The 14,268-nt window shown below is 38.7% G+C and overlaps 1 protein-coding gene across 1 annotated transcript in view; it reads right to left on the bottom strand.

The window, feature by feature from the left end:
* Positions 1-1,667: 1,667 nt before the first annotated feature.
* Positions 1,668-14,268, bottom strand: part of PDE1A (phosphodiesterase 1A, calmodulin-dependent) — a 165,208-nt gene continuing 152,607 nt past the window's right edge. The window contains exons 15-17 of the mRNA XM_009332250.1: positions 13,113-13,388; positions 5,200-5,319; positions 1,668-4,873 (exon numbers count right to left, since the gene is read on the bottom strand). Coding sequence (XP_009330525.1) covers positions 5,243-5,319; positions 13,113-13,388 — 353 coding nt within the window. The 3' untranslated portion in view covers positions 1,668-4,873; positions 5,200-5,242. The remainder of the gene's footprint in view (positions 4,874-5,199; positions 5,320-13,112; positions 13,389-14,268) is intronic.

Genomic DNA, 14,268 nt, shown 5'->3' with positions numbered 1-14,268 from the left:
TCGTGGTATTATGATACAAGTCCCAAAGTCTTCCTCTAATGAAAGTCCTTCTTGCAGGTTCAGGAGTGTTACTTGTACATTAGCAGCATTAGGCCCTATGTGACGATGAGATAGCTTTATAACTACAGTCCAAACAAAGGTGAAAAAACATCTATTCTGCTTAACCATGTTCCAGCTCAAGGCCCAGATTGTACCTGGGCCTTGGTTTTGATTTTGACCACCTTATTTATGTATAATCTTATATTACTTCAGGTTTGCGATAATGATCTATACAGGATATTACAAATGCATAAAACTCATCAGCTTTAAAGTTCATATATTATGTAATTTGTCAGAAAAGCATATTTGGTTAAGATATTATCTATCCAAGCTCAGCTAATGGAAAGTTCTCCAACAGTTCTCCACAAAAGGGCTATAAGCAAAGGACTTGCCTAAGCACAAGGGAAGTATTTTGCAGCAAAGTTCAGCCCAAAACAGTTAAAATCCCAGGTTTTATAAGAGATTTTTCACATTTATAACTTTGTGGTTATGACTTGCTTCTTTGTTCCCAGGGGACTATTTGGACATTCACAGTTTGATAAAACTTCTGAACGTTTGTCCTGGGACATGGAAAAGGGGTCACTGGAGACCCATTAAATAATTAAATGACCAGGAAAGTAAAATTATCCCAGGGAAGTGGCCTAAATGTTTGCATACTGTGTTTGACAGAGGACACTTTATGTTCCTCATAGTATTAAACGCCATTTCCACTCATTTTTCCATACCAGTTTTCAAGGATGTGATTTTTCAAAAAATGATTTAAAAGTGGATGCACTCCCTTCTCAGACAAATCTTTGCCTGCTAAACTACTGTAAATTTAAATTTCTTTAAGTTGCTGTTGAAGAATATTAGTTGTACTTACATTTTTCTCTTTCTCATGTAATAACTCTATAGTCTGTTAAAAATATACATTTTAGACACTAACCACTGGGGATCTTGATTTATTTGTTAATTTGAAGTTATTTTGGTCACAATAGTGGCTTGTTTGACTTCTGGCATTTATACAATAGAAGGTCTTTTGCACATGTAGCTGGGATAGCATCTGGGAAAAAGGAACTGCAAAGAATGTGATATAAAGTAGTTGTCTTGATTTATTTCCATCATGTACCTTGTTAAAATTTGATACACATCTAGGTCAGTGGGATTCTTTCCATTGATTTCCAATTTGAGTAGGAAGGGGGCCTGTTTACTCCCTGCTCCACTGAACTCAGCTGACTAAATTTACACCGTGCCATGGAAGTGCCTCTGAAAGTCGTACCCTTCCTGGAGAATTGTTGTTAACATGAACAGTGCCAGTGACTCCATCCATACCAACCCATGGTAAGAATTTTTTGGGGTGAAAAAATGTTCTATTGGTTATGGTTTTCCTCACGTGAGGGCTATTTTAGCAGTAAAGGCTAAGAAAGCAAGACATGCTTAAAGAAATTGTTTTCACAAGTGCTATGAGGATGCAAGTGAGCTTGTATGGCAAACCAGCACAGTTATGGAAAAAGCGTGGAGTCACAAGCAGGTGAAAAGTTTGGAAACAACCATTTATGCTCCGCCACTTTCCAAAGACAACCATACGTAAATGAGCAAACACACTTCAGGAACGCAAATTTGGAACTAACTCAGGAGCTTCACAATCCTTGCCCTCAAATCAAATTTATTTGGGAATATCATCATAGGAAATACGGACAAATACAGCAGAATAAAAACACACGGTAGTAGATTGCCTTGTTGAAAATTAAATAAAAAAATACTGGCTAGATCATAACCCATAACAATATTACATAATATATCTGTCAGATATCTCAAGATAAAAATACAAAATAAAACTCTTGAGGGCTAATCTATAGCTACAGCTCCTTGGTGTGCTTAATGCAGGGGTACATGCCCATAATGCTGTGGGAGAGATGCATATACAAACACCATTTCTTATGGCCCCATGCAGTGTTTTGGTAGCGCAGCCTTACAGGTTTCAGAGAGAAACTATTGTTCAGGAAGAGGCCCTCTCAAGAAGCCTTTCTGCCATCCGAACGCAAATTTCACCCAAGGTCAAAGCCCTAACTAACACGTGTTGGCTATATCGGTCTTCTCCACCAAAGAAAATTTCTCCTCATCCAAACAACACACTAAGCTTTGGGTCATGTCCAGGTAAAATCTTGCTAAGAATAAAGGAAGAAAGAAAGAGAATCAGCTGGCATTAAAGAAAAACTAAGGACTCTTCTTCTTGTATTTCAGTAACATCTACCACAGTGATTAAAACTGAATACAAATGAGCAAATAGGATTATTTATACACAAATCACACCTCTATATTAATGAATGAGTTCTGTGGGCTCTGAGTGCCTCCTGCGAGATCAGGAACTCCTTCTAGTTTCTGCAGTGCCAGATCTTGATGCCGGGTATAATAATAAAAGGACACTGAGAGCCCCACAGGACGCTCCAAGTACTCTGCAGAACCTGTCATAATTTCTGCCTGTATTTCCAGGAGAAAATTCTTGCAGAGTATATAAGTCACGATGGGACAGAGACACAGAGAAAAAAAAAGTCAAGTTCAACTATGGTAAAAGTCTGAAATTGAAACTAAAACAAAAACATTGAATTCTGATTGCTCCAGACTTTCAGTCTCAGTGAACTATAAATTACAATGTTGAAGAACACTTTGTAACAAACAAATACCTAACTGGCCTAGTTCTTAAAGATATCAGTCATCTCTCGTTCTTTTCAAATTTGGTGGGAACTGCAGATGCTCAACATATCTGAAATAACATCCCAAGTTCTCAGATCTTAAACCACAAGATTTTCCGCTGCCACAGCATATGGCAATTTACAATTAAAAAAATGTCTGATATGACCATTATGTTTCTTTTCTTGTCATAATGACAATAAGAAACCATAAGATGGTTTACATTTTATTATAAAGAAAAAAAAGAGTCCAACATTCCCAAAAAGGATGCAGAGGTGCACGGAGTGGTCCAGGCTACTAATGATTTGCTCAAACACTAGCAAAGAATATATAAATTCTTAACTCTTAGCAAAAAATATCGATTGCATTATAACATATATGATACAATTTCATTTGTTAACTGCACTGTACAGAAATTTGTCCATGCTAAATACAAGCCTGGACCAGACACACAAAACAATTTAAATGCACTTTTTACATCCTATATGCACAAACATTTCTTAAGTTAAAACTATGCACACTACTTATGCATAGCATGTATATGGCTTACATATTCAATGACAGGAATTCCACCTTTTGGCATGCCCTTATCCCAGGGCTCGGAGCTCTCACCGTTCCCAGCTCAATTTCAATTGCTCCGCTGTCAGAAAAGAGACAGTCAACAGGTATGATCGTGTAAGGTCCCTTAGTCTAGGGTGATTGTTTTACAATTCCTTCTTCAATCAGGACAAAGCGATCCCTTGTTGAGGTTGACCCTGATACCTGTTGAGCTCTGGTTAGATCCCTGAAGCAGCAGTTGAATAGCACATAGGTTTCAGTTGTCCGTCAGCCTCTGCATAGAGGGGAGTGCCACCGCCCACACGAGTCCTCTTCAGAGCAGACCATGGGTGATTGTAAAGACTTTTTGGTCAGTGAGGTAATAACCACAGGGTCCGAAAAGGAGAACTGGGAGTGCAGTGACTGGAGCCACCCAAGCACCTACGATGCGAAGGGGAGCATGGAATTTTCCTGGCAGGTTCCAGCAGAGGGAAATGAGGTTGGCTGCAGCTGCATGGGATGCCTGGGCAAGCCAGGAGGGGTCACGTGCAGCTGGAGGGAAGCGGAGATGAAAATGGAGTCTCTTTCTGGGCACAGTTTGGGCTGGAGGGCTCATTCTGAGGCTTCTTGCAGAGGTAACTGCCTGCGTGCTCCGTTTTCACTGCCTCTCAGAGAAAGATGGTCTGGTGTTTTCTTTTAATGAAAGAAATGCTAGCAAGGATTTGCTGGATCCATGTTGTCACCCTTGCATTTGAGACAAACTGTGATATAAGGCCTCAGTGTCACCTTCCAGTTCTGTCTGAACTGAACACACTATTTTGCTGAAGTGAAGCAATTTTCATGTATTCCTGCAGCTGTCGCTTCCGCCCTACAAAACAATAAGCACCAGCTTCATGGTAGGGCTGACACCATTGCTGATGTCTTCCAAAATACTATAGGACTGAGAATGTTTTAATCTTTAATACTGAATGCTATTTAATTAATTTTAAAGAGATATTTCAAATACTGATTTGTTAAACACCAGTTCTCTCCATATAGTAGCCACCACAGTGGGGAAGAATCATCATTCACGCAGGCTGCTCAGGATAACTCTAGAACTTCCCTGTACAGTCTACATATTTTTATTTCCAGATATTTTAAGGAAACTAACAAGTAGGACTTTAATGTTGCATGCAGACGGTTGCATGAACAAGTATCTATAACAATGTTTCATTTTGACTTTCCCTTTCCATTGGACGCCAGTAGCAGTGACACGTAGCAGCAATCCAGTGCAGATGATAAATGTTGTGTTTTCACATGTCTCATGGTTAACTGGAAATGCCTGGTGTCAGTGACGCAATAAAGCGAGGTCCAACTTTGGCTGAAAAAAGTATTTTGGCTATTTTAAGAAAGCAGAATAGAAGAGGAAATAGCAACAACAAATACAACTGAAATCTTGCGAGTTGTTAAGTGCCTTGAGTTACCAGCTCAGGGTTTTGCATTTCACACTTTTGATCATTGTTGTGGCAAACCACAACAATCATTTTGTCCAATGACTCTCCACGGAAACAGGATGATCCAAGAACAAGTTGACAGATAACAGCCTCTGAGAGCACGGGGTAGGAACAGCTAGAGTTCTTCTTTTCTCCTGCAACAGAAGTCAAACGAAAATTCATAAGCAATAGATTTTTAGTACCATTACTTCCAGTATTTAATATACTTGAATTGAGGATGGTTTATTGCATGACCATTTAGTCTGACATTAATGATTCAGAGATGTAAAAGTATTTTTTTTCCCTTCTTTATATTGAATGGCTTTTAAGGGGACATAGAAAGTGGGGTGTACTGTATCCCCATTTAAAAATGTTGTAATAAAACCACAACTGGAATAGAACAAAGAGGATAATAACAGCAGTAAGTGAGTCTTTATGGTATAAAACCCTCCCCATTATAAGAAAGAAATGACAAAATTACCTGTCGTGCCTGAAATGTCAGAAGCTCTTAATAAATAGCAAATCTAGTTCTCTATCAGTGCTTCTTTCTGCTCAGTGGCTTTTACAATATCTTCTGACTTCTTACAGTGTTTAGGCTCACCTGGAAGATAAACAAACGTGATTGGGAACCTGAGTGTGGAAGTTAACCAAGTTAAGAGAATCTGCACAGCCCTAGACAGACAGGAACCTTTCCCCCCTGACTTTTTTAAGGTTAAAATGAGGTTTCAGGCACTGCTTTCTTTAACTGCTTTCTCACCAGAGTAAGCACAGGATTGAATTAACTAAACATTATGGTTTATCCATAAGGCAAAAGATAGAATGAAAGCAATAGATCACATCATGAAACAAAAATATGAAGACATTTACGTGAGTGTTAATAAAGTGGGTTTGGGTTTGGTTTATTTTATCTTCCAACTTGCTGAAAGTCAAAATTCACCCTCTGCAGCAAAGTGCTGTTTAAATCCTCTTTAATGTAGGCTTTCAAATTGGGAGTAAGCTTCTCTCAGATAATGAAAGATGCCAGTGTCAAGTTCTAAGAATTCAATTAATTCAATCAGATAGGAGAAATGACACCAAGTGACACAAGCAGCTTTCAAACTAAGTGATACAACATGGATTTCAAACCTCCAATCACAATATTAAGCTGTTGCTTAGACTATTCCTTCAGTAATTTTGAATGAGTACAGCTGAGGAAATTAAAAACTGAGATAGTAGGCATGGGGAGAATGTAGCAAACTTACAGTGTTATTTACTAACTCTGTAGTAACTTCTCAGTTTTAACCAGTTGATTGAATGATCCCACCAGTGATTAATAATGCTGAACTGAAAATGTGAAAAAGGAAAAGCACAGAAGTCTCAAAGCAGAGAAGATGAGCTGGGAGAAGCATAAAAGTTATAAAAATAAAAATACAGTTAGGGGAAGATTTTTGAAAGACAGAAAACAAAGGTACCAGCAGCTGAAAGGGAAAGCGGATGATGTGTGACCTGAAAGGAAAATTGAAAGATGGCGGGTTGAAGTTGAAGAAAAGGCTCTCAGTTTAGAAAAGAGAAAGGGAAGAGAGGAAAGGGAGTGAATGAGAATGAGAATAAGGAAAGAAGAAAATTAACAGCTATGAATCCACCATGGCATCACTGTAAACAAGTGAGAATTGCTACTGATTTTGCCCCTGTTTCATTGCTGTGAACGGTGGCAGAGTGGGCGCTGCCCACGCTGTAATGTGGCCGCCAGCAGATGGGCCATATTCCCTCAAGCAGCACTCTTCCCCACCCCCTTATTTTACATAAATTTAGTGTGGGTGGAATATAGACAACCAATTCTCCAAGTCTTGAAATTGGACTAACATGAATTAGAACAAGAATTTCTCTAGACCTTTCAGCCTGCGGTTGTTTTTGGAGGGATTTAGCAAAACTTTTATTATTATCCATAAAAACAAAAAAGGGGGTGGGGAGGGGGATGAAAGTAAAACCTATTGATCTAAATATTTAAATTTTATACTTGGCATAGCGTGGTTAGTAGTTTTAGGAGTGGGATAGGAGTGGTTTGTGGAGGCTTTAAAACAAAAACTCTGTATGCTTAATTTTCATAAAAACTAAACATTAATTTCTAAACCATACATAACTTTCCTCCTGTCAGTGCATCAGTTTTTTTGTGATAAACTCTGCCCTATGAATGGTTGCTAATGGCTGTTACCTTATAATCCGTATCCTTTTTATAAACACATTGTTTGCTCTTTTAATATACTTTCCCTCCATCCTCATCCCGTGCACGAACACGGACACCTTCCCTTAGTACCAGGATTCTGATTTACTGTTACTCTGTTTACCCACACAGTGTGCACAAGGAACGCTAACGAACCAGGCACCACAGCGATCTGCGCCCGCTTTGCATGGATGCAAAGGATTCCATGCTTGACTGAGCACCACAGGACCACCGCGGCACTGAACGGTCACCAGCATTTGCATGGCACGGATGATTCTTTGATGCCACTTGCATTACCATAAATCAAACTGGCATGTTGTTGATGTGGATCTGTCCACTGCTATTTAACCCGGCTATCCTCCGGAGGCTTTCAGTTACTGACTGCTGATGACGTTGAATGCTTTGTATAATTCGATGTGGCTGGGTAGTCCTCTACTGTCATATAGACTGAAGTTACTGATAATCTGTTTTATCACAGATTTATTATCTCCTTTACATTTTGATATTAAGGATTAATGTGGCTATCATCATGAGTGAAAAGTTAAAAGTGTGCCAATTAGCATTTATAAATCATTGAAACATGGAGTTGTTTAATTAAACATAAGCAGTTTTTAAAATTAATGTTCTAATTAATAAATCACTCAGGAGAAAAGGAAAATCACCACTTAAAAAAAAAATCACCTTATAATAGTTCCACTTAACCTTGTAACATTCAATTAAATGAAAGTGAGATGATGGAAAGGACAAAGGTATTGTGGAGAAAAACGACATTGAGTCACAACTGGAGTTCTTGTAATAGCAACCCTCTGGTTCTCCCTTCGCACTGACCAGGACACAGGGCAGAGCTACTCCTGTTTGTTAATAAAACGCGATAGTCTACAAGAACTATACCTAGAAAGAGATGTGATACAAGGAGAGGAAAACAGTACCTTTTTTCTTTGTTTAATGGGGAAGCCCCTTCATCACGGTACATCCAAACATTCAGTGACAGTTCCCAACAATGCAGATAGATCATCCTCCCCTGTGTTCCCCATCTTTGTTATAATTCAGTCGCTTACCCACAGAAAACCAAATTGAGTTTTCTGCTTTTTATAAAGACAGAACAATGACAGCTAACATATGACATTTCAATCTGAATACCTATGTTGCATTTCTTCTTACTTTCTCTCTCTTTCTCCCAGCCCCAGCGCCTGCAGGCGCTTACTTCTCTGCCCTGGGAGTCAGCAAGCACTCTGGACGTCGCTTTAGTCTTCAACCCCCCCCTCAGTACAGAAAGTACAGAGGTAGAAAAATCTAGCATGGAGAGTGCTAATAATGTCCTGATAGATGTATAGTGCTTCTTAGAATACTCTAATTTATTAATACTCTTAGAAAACTCTAATTTGGGAAGCAAGGAAAAAATGCAAGGTCATGTGTATGCTACCTTCTGCTTGCTTGAAGTGACATTCCATTGAAAATATCTGACCTTGGTTAAGAGTCCTGTCTGGATCCACCGGCCGTCAACAGAGGTGCAAAAGTGAAAAGTGGGGATGCTACCCGTGCTATATCTCCCTTCTGTGCCGAGTGCTACTGCATCATACACAACACACTCAAACATCGCTTATATAGAGAAAAAGGAGGGGGGAGTGAGAAGAGAAAACAGAGACTGCTGTGCTATTTGTAGTTACGAGGCTTCTACGTACTGCAGCAATGAAAACTCTTGCAAAAAACACTAATATTAAGTATCTACATTTAGACAACAACAATGAGAGTTTAATGCAATTCCCTCCATTTAGAATGATATTAAATCATTTCATCACTGTGAAAGAGAAATGTGAAACACTTTAGCCTGAGTTTTCCCTTTGGTATTGAGTATTGCAGACTACTCCAATACTAAATGCCTTCATTGCCTTTCTTTTCAGTTATCTTTAACATTGTGGCACAATCTCTGCAGAGGTACTTAAAGCTGCTGCTGAAACCCCATATTATTTCATTTCATCTCAAAGAGCCAGGACCCGAGTCTCACCATGTGTTTGTAGAAAGTCTGCTGCCCTGGCCCCTGAGCATTACAGTGATGTAAATACCTGCAGTATACCTTTTTAATCAGCAGGCACAGAAAAAGCCTACCATATATGTCATTTATTTATATCTACTATGACATAGTTGAGAAATTAATATTAGGTCTCCTCTGTGGTTTATCAGAAGCATAAAGTTCTGTGAAAGGGTCAGTGCTGACTTAAAAGATTATAGTATTTAAATAATATATAGATAGATTTCTCACTATATAGTAACATGGCTGGTCTGTCCTTAGGAAAGAAAGTTTTAAGAATATGATGACATAGTCCCTCTGTAAATCATTTCAAAAGACCATAAAACATTCAAAATATTTTTCTATGACATTTAAATATTGGGAAAATAGGGAAAATGCAAGAATGAAATGTTATTAAATTTAAAGTATAAATCAAACTATTCAATGACATAAAATCAGAATGTAAATGATATCGTGACTGACCAATAAACCCCTACAATGGAAGAAGGCTCAATGGAGATGGGCAAGGGGGATGTGCCCATCAAGCTCAGGAGGTAATGCAAGGGATGACTGACCAGAGCTGTTGCAAAGAAAGCTGACAACCTCAACACAAAGGGGAGCGGAGGGTGGCCTCCGGTTTAGATAAGCACTTAACGTCAGTTGAATGGATCCACTGACTATATCACAGATGAGGGAATCGACCCATGGTGTAGATGTTTCTCCCTGAGTTCACTGGAAGAGCATGACTGTCTCCCTGAGTTAGCCGGGCCAGCATGAAGGGAGTGAATAGGTGGCTCAGTCCAATATAGAGTATAAAAACTAAACAACTAGCAAAAGAATTTTGAAGAGAGCAACGGGCTTGAGCTGGCTTCAACCCATGTATGCCTTACTGGTGTCTGGGGACACCCAGCATCGTGACGGTGAGCATATTCTCAAGTCTGGTAATGGGACTCACATCAGCATTGTCATTGAGCTGTGTATTGCAACTGCTCTACTTTGCTAAGTGTAACTTACATTTGTAGTGTGCTTTCAGTATATTTTGTATCGCTCTGCTAAATCTGAAATTCCATGTAACATCAACTATCTTCAAACAGGTAAATTTGATATTAAACATTATATCCTTCACGCGTGGAATATCTAAAAAAAACTGGTCAGAGAGTATTGGACTCTGACATTAATATGCTACAGAAACCAGGCAAAACATTCATCAAGCTCTCCATTTACCTGGGTATCTATCTATGCTGGAAAATGAACACAAATGATCACTGAAGGAGATGGATGAGAGTAAATTCAACATACCACAGTGAACAGAAGTTTCACATAAAATGATAACTAAAAACACCTTTAAATATCAGATGCCTTTAAAAATAACACCTAACCAATACACTTATTCTATTCATAGTAGCATTGTACTAAAAATTTGTGATGGCGTAAATCAGAAAACCGGCTTCATCTTGTGGTTTTCTGACTTGAGGGACTATGAATTACTTATGAGGGGATCCATGAAAAGTTCATCGGACTAAAAGAAATGCGAACTCACTTTCTGTAGGCTTAAGTTGGCTGACAAGGGATGCACATTTCCACTGGAAAAATTTTAAGGATTCACAGGTCTAAATAGGTGAAAAGTCACTATTCTAGAATGCAAGATCCAAAGAATTGGGAATGCATAAATTCTCTGAATTTCCCATGACAACAGCATTTTAACAATATCATTTCCTGTGACAATATAATTTCCCATGACAACACCAAGAATTGATGACTATATTTGTTCACAAACCGTATCAGATGAACAGTTTTCAAACTAATTTGAAGACCTGTTCAGAATTTTACAATGGCTGGGCATGTGTTCGATCAATGGTGTGAGCAGTAGCCTCTACTTTTTACACACTCTCGCCAGCAGGAAAAGGCACAGCTTGTAGTAAAGGAGGGTTTGGAGAAAAATTCTTTCAGCTCCATTTCATTTCCAAAGATCTTTATAGAGCAGGTTAAGATTTTCAGACATAGATATGTAGTTTCAGTAGAGAAACCTACATTTTTATACCAAAACTTTCTGTCGCAATCAGCAGCAACTGAGATGTGTGCTGCAAAACCTACAATGGCTCAGATATAAGTTGGGGGATCCCAGTAAAGGAGTATTGGCTCATCGCTCAGCCTCTGGAGTTGCCTTAAAAATAATTTGCTGCTTCTCTTACTGTGTGATTAATCACTTGATGCAGTTATGTCTCCTACTATATCTCCCCTTTTTCCATGGCTTTTTATTAGTCTGTGGTTTAAGTACCACTGCCTCTTCAGTGATGCAAGAGCTGAGCAATGTCCTCGTATGAGCTCTGGCTTTTAGTTCAGGACCTTACCAATACTATTTATTTCCACAAAATAATGAAATCAATCTCTTATTTCTATTTCATTATTTATCTGAACTCTTTTTGAATATTGCCATCTCTAGTGAAGGAACATCCTTGGACTGGTGGAATTGATGTTATTAAATCTTTACCATCTTCAAGAGAAGAATAGCTTCCAGATCATGTTTGCCTTTGGAAATACACTATTACAAACTCAACTACTTCTTACCCTTTTCATAAATTTTGCAGTTTGAAGTGTTAAAATACAAGGCATTCTGTAGAAAATTCCCTGCCTTAGAAAATGAATGAGATTAGCTTTTCCTAAAATAAGAAATCTCTGTTCTCATAGGAAAGGTGGAATGTAAAGATTGATAAGGCAACAGAGTGCACTAACTTCATGCTGAGTTGTATCTGACCTCTCAAACAGCATTTTTGTTGATCAGCCATTTAAAGGCGCCCAAGGACAGCTACACCACAACTGCCTTCTGCACAGTATGAAAGATAAAAGATACAGCTTTTCCTACTGTGTTCCTCATCCAGCAGATGGGAAACTTTTCTAAGGCACTTAAATTTCAAGTTGGGCTTTAATACAAATATTGGTGCAAAAAATACATGTCAAAAGACAAAAAACGTCAATTATTAGACAACTTCAAATGCTGGGAAATTAATTTTAGTGTAAATATTTTGATTTAGGACCCTAAATTAACCATCTGTTATTTCTGATGGAAAAAAACTGTCAACAATAAAAGCATGGAGTACTGGAATGCGGGACTCTAGAATAAGTGGGAGCTCTCCATAAAAAGCATTTTTGAGAAATATGCCAAGTCATATACTTATGTCTAGACTAAGCCTTATAAGCACTTCAATGTTGCTGCTCAGACAATGCCATACTTCTGGCACAATATTGCAAGGCTCACTGTCATAAAAGCATTAATGAGTTTAGCATTTTAATTAGAAGTGAGGAAAAGAAGTGTCATTATATGCCTTGATTATTCTCATTACCCTAATACCTCAAAGCTTATTCTAACAATAAGCAAATTCAGAAAATAAAATGAAAATGCACAGTGTCTTTCCCTTACTTTGATAACATCTATTCTTATTGTTTGGGCATCTTGCCCTTGATACTGTCTTACAATCATCAGATATTAAATCATAGTCAGCTTGTGATAAAATACTTACATTCTAAAAAAATATTCTGACATTATAGGGATTTTCTGGCTGCTCCGCTTGTCCTGCAAACTACAGTCAGGAGACTGATGTTTCTGATTAAGAGAATGACACAGTCCAATGCCTACTACAGTTAGTAAATTCCATCTACTTAAAGTTAACTCTAAAATTTACATTACATTTAGTACAAAGGATGTGTTTTACAAAATAATAATCATATTAGGTGCCTAAACTAAGTGGGGTGCATTTTAATAGCATGAGAATAATTACCTATTTGAAGAGAAAATGTTAGATCGTTCTGTTTTGAAAGTTTACCTCATTCTCCAATAACAAACTGCTATATAATTGCAAATACACATCTTTAAATTACTTTAAAATCATTCTTCCAGTTCAACTAAAGGTCTTGGTATTTTATGTAAAAAAATTTCTACTAGATACCAAACAGCTAATATCAAGATGATGATATTTGTTTATACCAAACAGCTTTTCTTTGATGGTTTTAGAACACTACTGTTTCTACACATGCCTGAAGAAACTGTCTTACGCTGGTGGTTTGTACAACACCTTATTCTGATATTTTACATTACTGTTGATGTTTGACAGGGAGATACCAGACACTGCTGCAGCTTCACCCTGGACAGCTTCATTAGATTGACTGGTGCTCTGTGATGAAGCATTACCATTCAGTGGGTCTGTATTCTGTGTTTCTTGCTGGGCATCGGTGAGATCTTTCTGGTTCGGATCAGAGTTAGTGCACTTTTCTGAGTTGGATTCATCACTCAGAGGAGTGTCGAAAGAGACTACTTGTAGGACGATGGATCTGGGAGGACAGGTTGTACCATCGCTTCCCTGACTACTCTCATTTTGTATCCTTGTTGTCTCTTCCTGTAACTGTGCATCTGTGGAATTTCTGCTTTGTTCTTTTTCCTGTTCACCAACATTTTTCACAAGTTCTTCTACAAAGAGGGAACAAAATATGTGAATTAGATAAGAAGGATATGCCACAATTGTTTGATTTCAGAGTAGTGACTGATAGAGCTGCACATGGGAACATTGTGAACATCGACTTTCTGCACGAGGACATGTGCACTGGTGTGTTTAATATGGGTCAGATTCTGCTCCTGATTACACTATTGCAATTGAGCCATAGTGGTCCGCTTTCTGGTTTGATCTCTAAGTTGTACCTTTTTTTTTGGCCGTAGTGCAGAGCAAGAAGCATCATCAGACACACTGTAAGCTGAAGGATGGGAGCAGGAGGACCCCATGCTGCAGGCACGTCCCCCAGCAGTGGTGTTTACCACCACAGGACTAGGAGGAGCAGAGCTCATCAGTTCTGCAACCGAGAAAGGGCACAGAGGGGAGCACGTTGCTGGGGATGGGGAAGGCATCAGAACTGAAGGGAAGCCCTGAAGGAAGTTGGCGTATCAGCCTGGAAAAGTCCAAAATGTCAGCTAATACAGGGCTTCAGCTGGAACAAGTTATAGAGGGTTACACGCATGCAATCCAGTACTGCTGCCATTTTGGCTAGTGGCCCATACAGGATGGGAAGGAAGAAACATGGAGGAAATTGTGCTTCAGGGGACAGCAGCTACAGGAGAAAATAATGTTTGTGGAAGGCTCTATTCCTTGCTCTATTGCAGAGACTTGGAGAACAGTACAAATGAAATGGCCCAGAGTAAAAAGAGACAGAACAGAGCAGCACAGAGAGGTGGTGCCAGGAGGAACTAGAAGATGAAGAAAACAGAATGGAAAACTTGTGATGGAGGGTGAAAAGTCTGATAAAAAATAACTACCATCTTCATGGAGGGCCTATTTCTCTTGCTATTAGTATCTCTG

This window comes from Pygoscelis adeliae, unplaced genomic scaffold (assembly GCF_000699105.1).
Source record: "Pygoscelis adeliae isolate BGI_AS28 unplaced genomic scaffold, ASM69910v1 Scaffold160, whole genome shotgun sequence".
In the NCBI taxonomy this organism is placed as follows: domain Eukaryota; kingdom Metazoa; phylum Chordata; class Aves; order Sphenisciformes; family Spheniscidae; genus Pygoscelis; species Pygoscelis adeliae.
This window is presented reverse-complemented; position numbering and strand designations above follow the sequence as displayed.